At 39.3% G+C, this 13235-nt stretch overlaps 1 protein-coding gene across 2 annotated transcripts in view; it reads left to right on the forward strand.

Annotated features, from left to right (window-relative positions):
* The window catches only part of LOC106589828 (tetraspanin-15), a 36438-nt gene that overhangs the window by 9196 nt on the left and 14007 nt on the right, over positions 1–13235 (forward strand). The window contains exons 2-5 of one of the 2 annotated variants that reach the window (XM_014180212.2): positions 460–645; positions 5387–5461; positions 7230–7325; positions 10524–10640. In XM_014180212.2, the coding sequence (XP_014035687.1) occupies positions 460–645; positions 5387–5461; positions 7230–7325; positions 10524–10640 (474 nt within the window). The remainder of the gene's footprint in view (positions 1–459; positions 646–5386; positions 5462–7229; positions 7326–10523; positions 10641–13235) is intronic. The other variant, XM_014180213.2, reaches the window with a different exon arrangement.

The following is a 13235-nucleotide window of genomic DNA, read 5'->3' on the forward strand; positions in this document are numbered from 1 at the left end:
GTGGAGTTAGTGCCTACGAAATGTATACTACGATTCCCGAGTGCATTTCGCTTCCCAGGGTGCAATGCTCTGCCCAGGGCTTCTGGCTGCTACTAGCATGATTGCATTTCACATTACTTTTGGGTTGTGTAATTATATTATAATGCTTACATGAATGTCATGCTGAATATATTCATGTCATTTGTCATTCAAAAATAATTCAAATTGGCATCCAGATTGGCGCTGTGGTCTAAACTTAATAAAAACACATTTTTTTTTTATTAAGTTGAATATGTGCTCTTTATGACAGAATGTTTAAAATTAGGTGAAATAATACTAAGTTATACTATTCAAAAAGGGCATGGAACATGGATACTGGTGGGGTGGAACAACCCATTTTCTAAGTAACCTTTCAGTATAGGTAACCACTCTTGTCCCCTATACTAAATTCTCTCACCTCCATGTTTCTATTTCCGGTAGCTGGTTGGTGGGTTCGTCCTAGCCATCGGTATCTATGCGGAGGTGGAGCGGCAGCGCTACAAAACCCTGCAGGGGGTGTTCCTGGCCCCCGCCATCATCCTCATCGTCCTGGGGGTGGTGATGTTCATTGTGTCCTTCATCGGTGTGTTAGCCTCCCTCAGGGACAACCTGCTGCTCCTCAAAGTGGTGAGTAGTAGACTCACACAATTGCATACAAGACTGGGATTTAAGTTTGAGGTTTATCAGGTTTACTACACACCAGACCTGGTTCAAATACAGTGCCTTCAAAGTACTCACACCCCCCTTGACTTTTTACACATTTTGTTTTGTTACAGCCTGAATTTAAAATGTGTTAATACCCCATCATGTCAAAGGGGAATTATGTTTTTAAATGTATTCAACCCCTTTGTTATGGCAAGCCTAAATAAGTAAAAATGTGCTTAACAAGTCACATAATAAATTATATGAACTCACTCTGTGTGCAATAATGGTGTTTAACATGATTTTTCAATGACTACCTCATCTCTGCATGATGAAGTTATTAATTACACTTTGGATGGTATATCAATACACCCAGTCACTACAAAGATAAAGGCGTCCTTCCTAACTCAGTTGCTGAAGAGGAAGGAAACCGTTCAGGGATTTCACCATGAGGCCAATTGTGACTTTAAACAGTTACAGGGTTTAATGGCTGTGATAAGAAAAAACTGAGGATGGATGAACAACATTGTAGTTACTCCACAATACTAACCTAAATTACAGAGTGAAAGGAAGGAAGCCTGTACAGAATAAAAATATTCCAAAACATGCATCCTGTTTGCAATAAGGCACTAAGTAAAACTGTAAAAATTGTGGCAAAGAAATTAACTTTCTGTTCTGAATACAAAGCATTATGTTTGGGGCAAATCCAACACAACACATCACTGAGTACCACTCTTCATATTTTCAAGCATGGTGGTGGCTGCATCATGTTATGGGTATGCTTGTCATCGGCAAGGGCTAGGGAGATTTGTTGTTGATACAAATATTTACATTTACATTTAAGTCATTTAGCAGACGCTCTTATCCAGAGCGACTTATAAATAAATGGAATAGAGCTAAGCACAAGCAAAATCCTAGAGCAAAACCTGGTTCAGTCTGCTTTCCACCAGACACTGGGACACATTCACCTTTCAGCAGGACAATAACCTAAAACACAAGGCCAAATATACACTATAGTAGCTTATCAAGATGACACTCATTGAATGTTCCTGAATTGCCTAGTTACAGTTTTGACTTAAATCGGCTTGAAAATCTATGGTAAGACTTAAATGGATGTCTAGCAATGATCAACAACCAACTTGATAGAGCTTGAATCAATTTTAAAACAAAAATGTGCAAATATTGTACAATCCATGTATCGAAAACTTACTCACTCACAGCTGTAATCTCTGCCAAAGGTATTCACTCAGGGGTGTGAATACTTATGTAAATGAGATTTCTGTATTTCATTTTCAATACATTTGCAAAAATGTCTAAACGTGTTTTCACTTTGTCATTATGGGGTGTTTTGTGTAGATGGGGGGGGGCATTTTGAATTCAGGCTGTAACAACACAATGTGGAGTAAGTCAAGGGGTACTTTCTGAATGCACTGTATGTCAAATACAGTATGTTCATGTATTTAAGCTCTGCTTTATTTACCTTGGGCTTTACAATTATGGGACTATTTCATTGGTTCCATTGTACCTGGGGAAAAATGGTTGGTCGCTAAATCCGACGAGAAATAGGACCATGTAAAAACATCTAGCTGGAGCTCGTCTGAGCGGTTGGCAGGATATGCCCTCAACTGCTGTAAACTTAATGCTGATTGGTTTTGGTTCTGTCAACTATAGTGCTGTTCAGTTAGAACATGATATGTAGGCCCATCACTGTAACTTGGTCACCAGCTCCGTCCATTAGAAGGTTTTATATACAGTGCATTTGGAAAGTATTCAAACCCCTTGATTTTTTTCCCCCCTACATTTTGTTACATTACAGCCTTATCCTAAAATGGATTAAATAGTTTTTTCCCTGATCAATGTACACACAATACCCCATAATGACAAAGTGAAAAGCTATTTTTTTGATTGTTGCAAAACCCCGAAAATATCACATTTACATAAGTATTCAGAGCCTTTACTCAGTACTTTGTTGAAGCTCCTTTGGCAGCGATTTACAGCCTCGAGTCTTCTTGTGCATGACGCTACAAGCTTGGCACACCTGTATTTGGGGAGTTTCTCCCATTCTTCTCTGCAGAACCTCTCAAGCTCTGTCAGGTTGGATGGGGAGTGTCGCTGCACAGCTATTTTCAGGTCTCTCCAGAGATGTTAGATCGGGTTCAAGTCCGGGGTCTGGCTGGGCCACTCAAGGACATTCAGAGACTTGTCCCGAATCCACTCCGGCATTGTCTTTGTGCTTCAGGTCGTTGTCCTGTTGGAAGGTGAACTTGCGCTCCAGTCTGAGGTCCTTAGCGCTCTGGAGCAGGTTTTCATCAAGGATCTCTCTGTACTTTGCTCCGTTCATTGCTCCCAGTCCCTGCCACTGAAAAACATCCCCACATCATGATGCTGCCACCATGCTTCACCGTAGGGATGGTTCCAGGTTTCCTCCAGATGTGACATTTGGCTTTCAGGCCAAAGAGTTCAATCTTGGTTTCATCAGACCAGAGAGTCTTGTTTCTCATGGTCTGAGAGTCCTTTAGGTGCCTTTTGGCAAATTCCAAGCGGGCTGTAACGTGCCTTTTACTGATTTGCCGCTTCCATCTGGCCACTCTACCATCAAAGGCCTAATTGGTGGAGTAATGCAGAGATGGTTGTCCTTTTGGAAGGTTCTCTCATCTCCACAGAGGAACACTGGATCTCTGTCAGTGACCGTCGGGTTCTTGGTCACCTCCCTGACCAAGGCCCTTCCTTCTGCCCCAATTGCTCAGTTTAGCCGGGCGGCCGGCTCAAGAAAGAGTCTTGGTGGTTCCAAACATCTTCCATTTAAGAATGATGGAGGACACTGTTTTTTTGGGACCTTCAATGCTGCAGATTTTTTTTGGTAGCCTTCCCCAGATCTGTGCCTCGACACAATCCTGTCATGGAGCTCTACGGACAATTCCTTTGACCTCATGGCTTGGTTTTTGCTCTGACGTGCACTGTCAACTGTGGGATCTTAATATAGACAGGTGTGTGTACCTTTCTAAATCATGTCATATCAATTGAATTTACCACAGGTGGACTCCGATCAAGTTGTAGAAACATCTCAAGGATGACCAGTGGAAACAGGATGTACCTGAGCTCAATTTTGAGTCTCATAGAAAAGGGCCTTGATATTTTTTTTAAATAAGATATTTCTGTTTAGTTGATTACATTTTTTTAGCAAAAAATTCTTAACCTCTTTTCACTTTGTCATTATGGGGTTATTGTGTTTAGATTGGGGTGGGAAAAAAAGTATTTAATCCATTTTAGAATAAGGCTGTAACGTAACAAAATGTGGGAAGGGGTCTGAATGCTTTCCAAATGCACTGTGGGTGTGGTGCACAACACTTCAAGAGAGGACAAATAGTATGTAAGAGTCCTTAATTATAGAAATCTTCTTGAGGTGGCAGGGGAACATGCTCTGACTTGAGGTGTGCTGGGTGGAGACCTGGACTGCATCCAAGCGCACTGATTGGTTGGAATTGAGAGAGCTGTAGGCTGTCATTGTAAATAAGAATTTGTTCTCAACTGACTTGCCTAGTTAAATAAAGGTTAAAAAAAATGGTTGACAGGTCTGAAGGCCAGTCAGGTTAAGAGGGCCAGCCTTTTTTACAGTACAATTCCATTGGTTTCAATTGTTAAATTCTAGGGAGTTCCAATCTGCAACACTCACTGCATGGACATGGAATGAGCCTTATGTGCTTCTGTGACTGTGTACATTCCTTGAAACAACAGTCTTTCTCAATATAATTTCAGGTCTTCAGTGCTAGTGGCACGAGACAATTTAGCTCATATCAGTATGCAAAGTATGTGCTAAGCCATAAATGTTACCTGAAAATGTTTGCATAGCATCACAGTTGGCTGGGTTGTTATAGCTTGATTTGTCTGCAAAATCAAACAAGCGGTAATTAAGACACAACCACTAATGAAAGTCCACTAGCTCCATAATTATCACTGATTTATTAATTTGGAACAGTTTACCCACCTGCGTTGACATTTTGAAATATGTAATCGTACTGTAGCAGGCCCTCATCCATTTTGCATTTTTCACTTTGCTCTTTATGAATTAATGACCAAATGAATATTAATCACATTTGAGATGGTTGCATCCACTTTTAATGAGACACCAGTACTTGTGGCGTATTGAATTTGATTCCTTTACATAGTTTGACTCACTTTTGAACATATTTGAGTTTTTTTTGTCTTCTACTAAAAGCAAGGTATTTTTACCCTGAAGAAATTCTGCAATCTTGTTTAATTGGGGAACACTTGATTTTTTTTCTGCTGCAGTGCAGGAAACTACAATGCAGGCTGTTTGAATTGAGCCTGATATTAAAAGACATTAGGCATACAATCAGCAACATCTTAGAATGGTGCCCCTTCAATTTCATCAATGATTGATCAATACATTTGTTTTCCAGTACATTTGTTTTCATATATAAAAAAGTTGCTATGAAAATGGTAGAGAGCAGCAGCAGTCTAGATGTCAGAGCTAACCGTTGGTTTTGTGGTTAGCAAGATACGAACAAGGCAGTTAAACCACTTTTCCTAGGCCGTCATTGAAAATAAGAATTTGTTCTTAACTGACTTGCCTAGTTAAATAAAGTAAAAAAAATTAAATAAAAATAATTCTGATCAAAGGGACTCTAACCAAATGTCCATTAATAAACCATTAAACTTGACTGTTCTGTGTATTAACCTTTTTTTAAATGTTTTTTTTTTTTAGTTTCTCTACACGTTGACAGTCTGTCTTATTCTGGAGCTCCTTGGTGGCATCCTGGCTCTGGTTTTCAGGCATCAGGTAAACCCCAATTATATCACGTTATTAAACTCATAATCAGAGATTTTCTCTCAATCTCTAAACTCAGCAAAAAAAGAAACGTCCTCTCGCTGTCAACTGCATTTATTTTCAGCAACTTAACATGTGTAATTATTTGTATAAACATAAGATTCAACAACTGAGACATAAACTGAACAAGTTCCACAGACATGTGACTAACAGAAATTGAAAAATATGTCCCTGAACAAAGGGGGGGGTCAAAATCAAAAGTAACAGTCAGTATCTGTTGTGACCACCAGCTGCATTAAGTACTGCAGTGCATCTCCTCCTCATGGACTGCACAGATTTGCCAGTTCTTGCTGTGCGATGTGCTGTGCGAAACATTAATTGTTTATGGGTCATTAAACAAGCATGGGAAACAGTGTTTAAACCCTTTTACAATGAAGATCTGTGAAGTTATTTGAATTATCTTTGAAAGACCAGGGTCCTAAAAAAGGGGCTGTTTCTTTTTTTGCTGACTTTATATACATGCCGTCTGTTATTGGATACATTTACCTGGGCTTGTGCAAAGTTCTGATTTGAAAGGGGCAATCACCAGCTGCTACATCCATTTTTGGACATATAAATGAATATGTACACATTTCGTCTTGAAGAATATAACTTATAAATGCCTCATGAGAGGCCAAAATATAAGCTTGTTTTACTCCAGTGTTTGTAAACAAAGTAAATGTAAACAAACACTATCTAGCCTCAAGATGGTTAAAACTATAATGTTCATATCATGGATCCTTACATGGCTCTGTCTATGAATTTGAGTGTGGTTACATTTTTCCAGCCCCATCCTTCAGCTTTTTACTGAAACGGTGGCTGGGAGACGCTTTGTTATTGTTTCTACTGCTGATTGCCGCTTTACATTGGAGAGCTAACAAGTTTATGAAACATGTACATTACAATATGTCAACGTAGTGGGACTAAATCAGTTGTGTTGATATCAGGCATGGATATTAACCGCAAATTTGATATCAGATTGCCACTTGTGGTTTCCATGTAGGCATTTTCAAATCTATTGTCTATGATATTCCAATTACCATTGCCTTTTGAAATTCGTGAAAGATTTCTGGCCTTTACATTGTTAAGCCACTAACTTCTGAGAATGTGAGACCCTTAATTTGATATGCTGGTATCAATAATACAAAATCAACGAGTTAATGTTTTCTTGCATTATGACCCTTTCCTGATGTGTCAATGACAAGAACAAGATCAGCTTGATAAGCACACTTCCATTTGATCTGTATTGAAGATTAGATGTAGAAAACCTAGGAGTCTTTTTGGGAGAAGATGAAAAAGAAGGGAGAAAGTTCTAGAACAAATAGAAAAAAATAATAGCACAGCATTTCACTATTTCATAAATATTTAAGGTAAATGTTTAAACAGCAGTGACTAGTCTAATCTGTAGAGAGAATTGCCATTTTCAAATCTCAACAGTAAGTAATCCTCCAATGGTCAAATGCATATGTTATTGAAAGATATGAATTTAATGTAAACGTCTCCAGTCAGGATAGTTTTCAATCAAAAATGGGTCACACGGTCATTTGTCTCTGAGGAATTTCTCATGACTGAATTTAGGTCATTTTTATTGCGAGGAGGAATAAAGGGAGAGTGTGTCAGTAAAGAGTTCCCCATTTTTTTTTTTTTTATTTAATAAATTGTTATAATGCTGCCTCCACACTAATATCTCAATCCTACAGTCTTAATACATTTCACCTTCTATTTTACTTTTCCACCATAGACAGTGGATCTCTTAAACAAAAACATTCGCAAAGGAATGGTGAATTACTACGACGATCTGGATTTCAAAAACATCATGGACTTTGTTCAGAGAAAGGTAAGATTTCTGTTTGAAAAATAAGTGGATTTTCTTTGAAACTGTTTGCCAGCTTTTCCCCCCATTGCTGTTGACCAAATGTAATTTGAGATTATTCACTTTGTGACATGGTGGTTGGCCAACTCAAGGGCGAAGAGCAGTTTGTATTTAGAGGATTCCTACTGGGTTGGAGAGCGGTGGATGCTGTCCATGCAGCATTTGGAGTTCTCATTCTCACACCTAACCTTAACGAAATGTGTTATTGAGAAGTCTTTTTCACCAGCGACCCTGCTTTGAGTTGTTACACAGGAAGACTACTGATGATCGAATAGTCACCTATGTTTAAATCAAACACAAGCATTGGGATTTATTTTGAGCATTATACTCACAATATTTTATTCCATGAGCAACACCAAGCCGTTTTGTAGGATGGAAAACGTTGAAGGAAATAACTACTTGGAAACTGTGAATGTTGGAGGACAGGTCTGTCTCCCATAATAGAATATTAACGTGTCATTCTGTCTCAATTCTCTCCAACTGTGACGTGTTTGACATATCCTGAACCACCTCAAACACGGGAGCTTTGACAATCCCCACTGAGGAAGGTAGTGGTGTTAGTTTGGACTTGTTGATAGGAGGTAAATCAATACAACTGCATTGAGTGAATGCTGCTGTCCCCTTTTTATAGCCTTGAAAACCCTTCCAGATTAATAGAAAGGAAAACTCACTATTGAATAAGAGTTTGTGTGTTGGAGCTCTTTCTTCCTAGGTACTTTGACAGGGTTTTCACAGAGAATATTTTTCTTAAGTGCAGGCTTATGGTGAGATGTTGAACTGCTTCAGGTTAGACAGTGTTTGAGTCTACGTCGGACTTATTTTTAGAGTGAGGGAGTAAGTGTAGTTCAGTTTGCTTTTAACTCGGAGGCGTTTCGCCAGCCAAGTTGAAGACTGCCTCTGGAAGTGGTCACTCAGGTTCTATGGGGGAAATGATTGTATTGTGTACCGTAGGATGTCTTTCATGATGGGTTTAGTGGCGTCCGAGGCACAGCTTTTTAGGGAGACGTGACTTTCTGCCACTGGATTGAGACCTCTGCAAATGTATTTGCATAAAAAAACGTTCACTTCACAGGACTGTGAAAAGGTACACTATTAAAATGCAAAACATTTGTGAATGTTCAATGACAATCTTTACACTTTTAAGCAAAGGTCTCTGCTATTCCAAGTTGTTGCATGTGTATGTAATCACTGTAATTATTGCTGGGTATTTTAATAGCACTCAAATGGATGCACGTATCTCAAGCCTCTTTGGTAGAACACTAGATGGCTGCATTAGATTTCTAGCTCGTGGTGTGATATTTCGCTTCAAGGTTTTGCGTGTGTCCAAAACAAACATTTAACATTTAGCACAGGCCGGTTTTTGTTTATTGATCTTTAGAGTAGGCCTAGTATTGCTTTAGCTTGGGTTAGCTCTTACACTCTGATGTTAGTCTGTACAGGCCTACATGGTCTCTGTGGTGAACCATGGAGTTGGTGCATAGCGCTTGTAGAATCTGCTGGAGAAAAGGTTACTTGCTAATCTCCCTAAGCACAAACAAGGACTCTCTACCTCATGTGCTTGTAACTCAATCATGTCAGAGCCACTCCACCTCATTAGTTCTCCATCATCACATCCATGTTTTTTTGTGGGTTTTCTTCAGGAATAAATATGTTCATAGGTAAAGATGCCCTGATTTCTAAATGATTCTCTTACAATCTGGATTTAAAAAGTCACTCAACTAAGAGTGTCTAGTTTACTGGAACTAGCTAAATGCTGAAGTAATTACCCAGAGAGCCATTCAAATGAGTTGGGGGACTGGCATAGGAATCCTGCTGCTCGTAAAAAATAAAAGTGGACTAATATTTATTCATACATTCCCCCATGAGAGCTGTTGGCCCAATGAATGAATGCAGAATAGTGAATATCCATATTATTCAAGTAGAATGTGGAATTTACCTCTGGACATTCTTAATAACAGTGTTAATTTTGATCCCTTCACTGAAACTTTACAGGGTTCTAAATGACCAAATGATGTTTCACACCCATAATGCTATAGCTTCTGGTATAGTACACTTAAAACTTTCTGAGAATCCTATCCAGCTAATTGAAATAAGTACTAGCAAATTGCTGTAGGTGTTTTAAGAGCCTTTTTTAAGGTATGAGATTTGAAGACAAAGCAGACCCACAGTGTGTATCTCAGCTCTTGTAAATTATAGTAATTGCAAAAGCTCAACGTGTAAACAACCTTGCTGTACCAGAGCAGAAAAGTTAGAAATTGTACTTGAAGTTCAAACTAACAACAATTTAAAGCCCTTTATAAGGCTATAGTTCTATGCTTCAAAAATAATGTATAAGCAAATGGCATGCTAGAGTGTGGTAAAGCTAAGAGTTATGCCACTTGTTGTGCATGATGTAAGGACCTGTTAAAAACATGTTGTATTGGATGTGTGTATCTGAGTACACATAAAGGGTTTTTAACTGCTTAATTAAGCCTTTAAAGTTTTGTTTTAAAGAGGGATCAAGGTATAGGCCAGTGGCATAGCGCAGTTTGGAAGCGATTACAGTGGAGTCTTTCTGGGTAAGTCTCTAAAAGCTTTGCACACCTGGATTTTACAATATTTTGCACATTTATTCTTTTTTTTTTTATTCTTCAAGCTTTGTCAAGTTGGTTGTTGATCATTGCTAGACAACCGTTTTCAAGTCTTGCCATAGATTTTCAAGCAGATTTAAGTCAAAACTGTAACTCGGCCACTCAGGAACATTCAATGTCTTCTTGGTAAGCAACTCCAGTGTATATTTGGCCTTGTGTTTTAGGTTATTGTCCTGCTGAAAGGTGAATTCATTTCCCAGTGTCTGGTGGAAAGCAGACTGAACCAGGTTTTCCTCTTGGCTTTTGCCGGTGCTTCATTCTGTTTCTTTTTTATCCTGGGAAAAACTCCCCAGTCCTTAATCATTACAAGCATACCCATAGCATGATGCAGCCACTCCTATGCTTGATTATATGGCGAGTGGTACTCAGTATTGTATTGGATTTCACCCAAACATAACACAAATGTTTTTTGCAGTATTACTTGAGTGTGTTGTTGCAAACAGGATGTTTTGGAATACTGCTATAGGCCTACCATTCTATAAGTGTTTTGATAGTTGTATTAACAATGTTTGTTTCTGTCTGTTCTTTACAGTTCAAATGTTGTGGAGGGCAGGAGTACAAAGACTGGGAAGTGAACATGTACCATAACTGTACAGCTCCTGGACCGCTGGCTTGTGGAGTGCCTTACACCTGCTGCCTCGAAAACAAGGTCTCTGCTGCTCTTCCATCGAGAGCTCATTATGCAAATTACTATATAATAGATTGTTATTTAAATCCATTTTAATGCAAATTTGAAAAAATAATTAATAATAAATCTGTCACAGTACCCAACCAAACACACGACAGGCTGGGAGCAACACAGGGTCAACTCAGTGGAGCAGTTTTGGGTGTTTAAGTTTCTTGCTTGAGGACAAGACGGCAGTAGGTAGCATAGGGGATAATGATGCCAGTAACCCTCTGACTGCAGTTCACTCCCGCCTGCTTTTATCCATCAGTTCTGTGTTTCAAACCAATAACCTTCCAGTTACTGGCCCGCCTCTCTAACCTCGAGGCTACTGTTTTCTCCAAGTGAAAAATTTCACAAGTTCACATTTTGATCTGACAAGTGTCTGGTGGAAAGCAGACTGAATCAGGTTATTTCCACTCATAACTGAACTGTTTAGCATTGTCTTGTTTCAGCAGAGAATGTTTTGTTGTCACATACACCAGTGCAGTGAAAGGTGTTGTTTTACAGGGTTAGACATAGCCCTAATCTGCTCCAGAGGTGCCATATGACTAAGTGCTCAAGGGTCATATCCACATATTTTTCACCTTGTCGGCTCGGGGTATTCGAATCAGCGACCTTTTGGTTACTGGCCTAACGCTCTAACCGCTAGGATACCTGCCGCCTTATTGGAGACCACATCCATAGCAGCACTGCATGTGCCCTAATACATTTGCATACTTGTCGAAAACTTTTCATCAGTAGCTTAGATTTGATCTCTGTATCTCTGGATGCCCCCTATGACGTTTGTTCCCCTCTGTGTTGTTCTGAGCCCTACATTCAACAGTAGGGTCATTCTTCAATTGCGGTGGCATTTTGGCATTGCGTTCTTTTTATTATAATTTATTTGGGTACCTCTTCCCATTCTAAATCAACTATGACAGCTTAATGACTTTTTTTAAAATTGTTGTTATCATGATGATAACATTGTGCCACCAGTAGGAGTAGTAACGCCAATGACGGAAACGCCAATAACAAATAGGTAATTGAGGATATTCTTAAATGGAGGCCACAGATGCTCAAATCTAAGGTCAGTAACCATTTCAAAATAATTTACTAAAGTGATATGATTTAATCATTTTGCTCACCATGTCATTTCTCTTCATTTAAATTGAGTTAACACCAGAAACACGTTTTATTAAGGCACACCAAATTATCAATGGAATCCTCAAATGGATGACCTACTAGAAGGCTGTGATTAACTCATAAATTTCTTTAATATAGACCCCTCGCCTGATAAGTTTGCCACTGGAGGGAATGCTCAAGGTCCCTGTATAACTTTGTAATAAGTGATTTTTCAAGGCAGTATTTTATTTAACCTTTTACTTAACTAGGCAAGTCAGTTAAGAACACATTCTTATTTCCAATGACGGCCTACCCCAGCCAAACCCTAACCCGGACGACGCTGGGCCAATTATGCGCCGCCCTATGGGACTCCCAATCATGGCCGGTTGTGATACAGCCTGGAATCAAACCAGGGTCTGTAGTGATGCCTCTAGCACTGAGATGCAGTGCCTTAGACCGCTGTGCCACTCGGGAGCCCCCGGTAACACCAATGACAACTTGGACATATATATTTGTTTTAAAGTATTTTAATAGCCTTATTTGTTTTTATTGAGCTATACAATATATTAATTGTTTATTTTCTAGCATTTAAAATAAATATCTCTAAATCTGAAAAATATGTCACTAGAACTGTACTCATCACTACTGGGACAAGCCAATTTGCTTGCCCTTTGTTCTTATGCATCGTTTAAAAACTGAGGTTTTGAAGTATAAAGGACTTGCATTATGTTTTATTATTGATAAACAGTTCCATATAAACACAAACCAGTATGATGTGCAACTATTTGTAATTTTAAAGTGTTTTTCATGGTTTCTGAGGCGAGGGACTCAAATGCCATCACAATTCAATATCACAGCTTGCAATAACTTGCAATTGTATTGCTTATAATTTATCTGGTGAGAGGCAGAAGTCATTAACTTTTTTAAATGTCATCAACCATTGCCAGAAACATTCCACCCGGGGAAAGAGGGTAATTGGGATCTTTGTTAATCAATATCATGGGGCTGTGATTTGGTTCTGTTTTCACTCATAGCTAAGTAGAAACATTCATTGAAAAGATGAATGTTGTGAACTCTGACAAAAAATCTGACAGTGAAAAAAACTTTGCATTATTCATTTGCTGAGAAAGCAATTGAATGTATATGTAAGGTACACACAACCCATCAATCAGCAGGGGTCCGGGACAAGGTAGTGCACCAGGTGAAGTTAGGTCAGGGGTGCACAGCTGCAGGCAGAAAAGCAGCACTGGATCATCAGGTGGACTGGCGACAGGAACTGCCAGGAATCATCAGGTCAGGCTGTCCTCAGGCACGGTGCTGCGGCCCTCTGGGAGGGGAGACGTAGCACTCACAAAACATGGGGTCTCTGTCTGTGGATGTGAGCCTTTACCATCTCCTCTCCCTCTCTCTCTGAGACCACAGCTGACCAGGCAGGGTGTCACTCAGCAGAACTGACAACCACTTTGTGTTCTTAAA

This window comes from Salmo salar, chromosome ssa28 (genome assembly GCF_905237065.1).
Source record: "Salmo salar chromosome ssa28, Ssal_v3.1, whole genome shotgun sequence".
Classification (NCBI taxonomy): domain Eukaryota; kingdom Metazoa; phylum Chordata; class Actinopteri; order Salmoniformes; family Salmonidae; genus Salmo; species Salmo salar.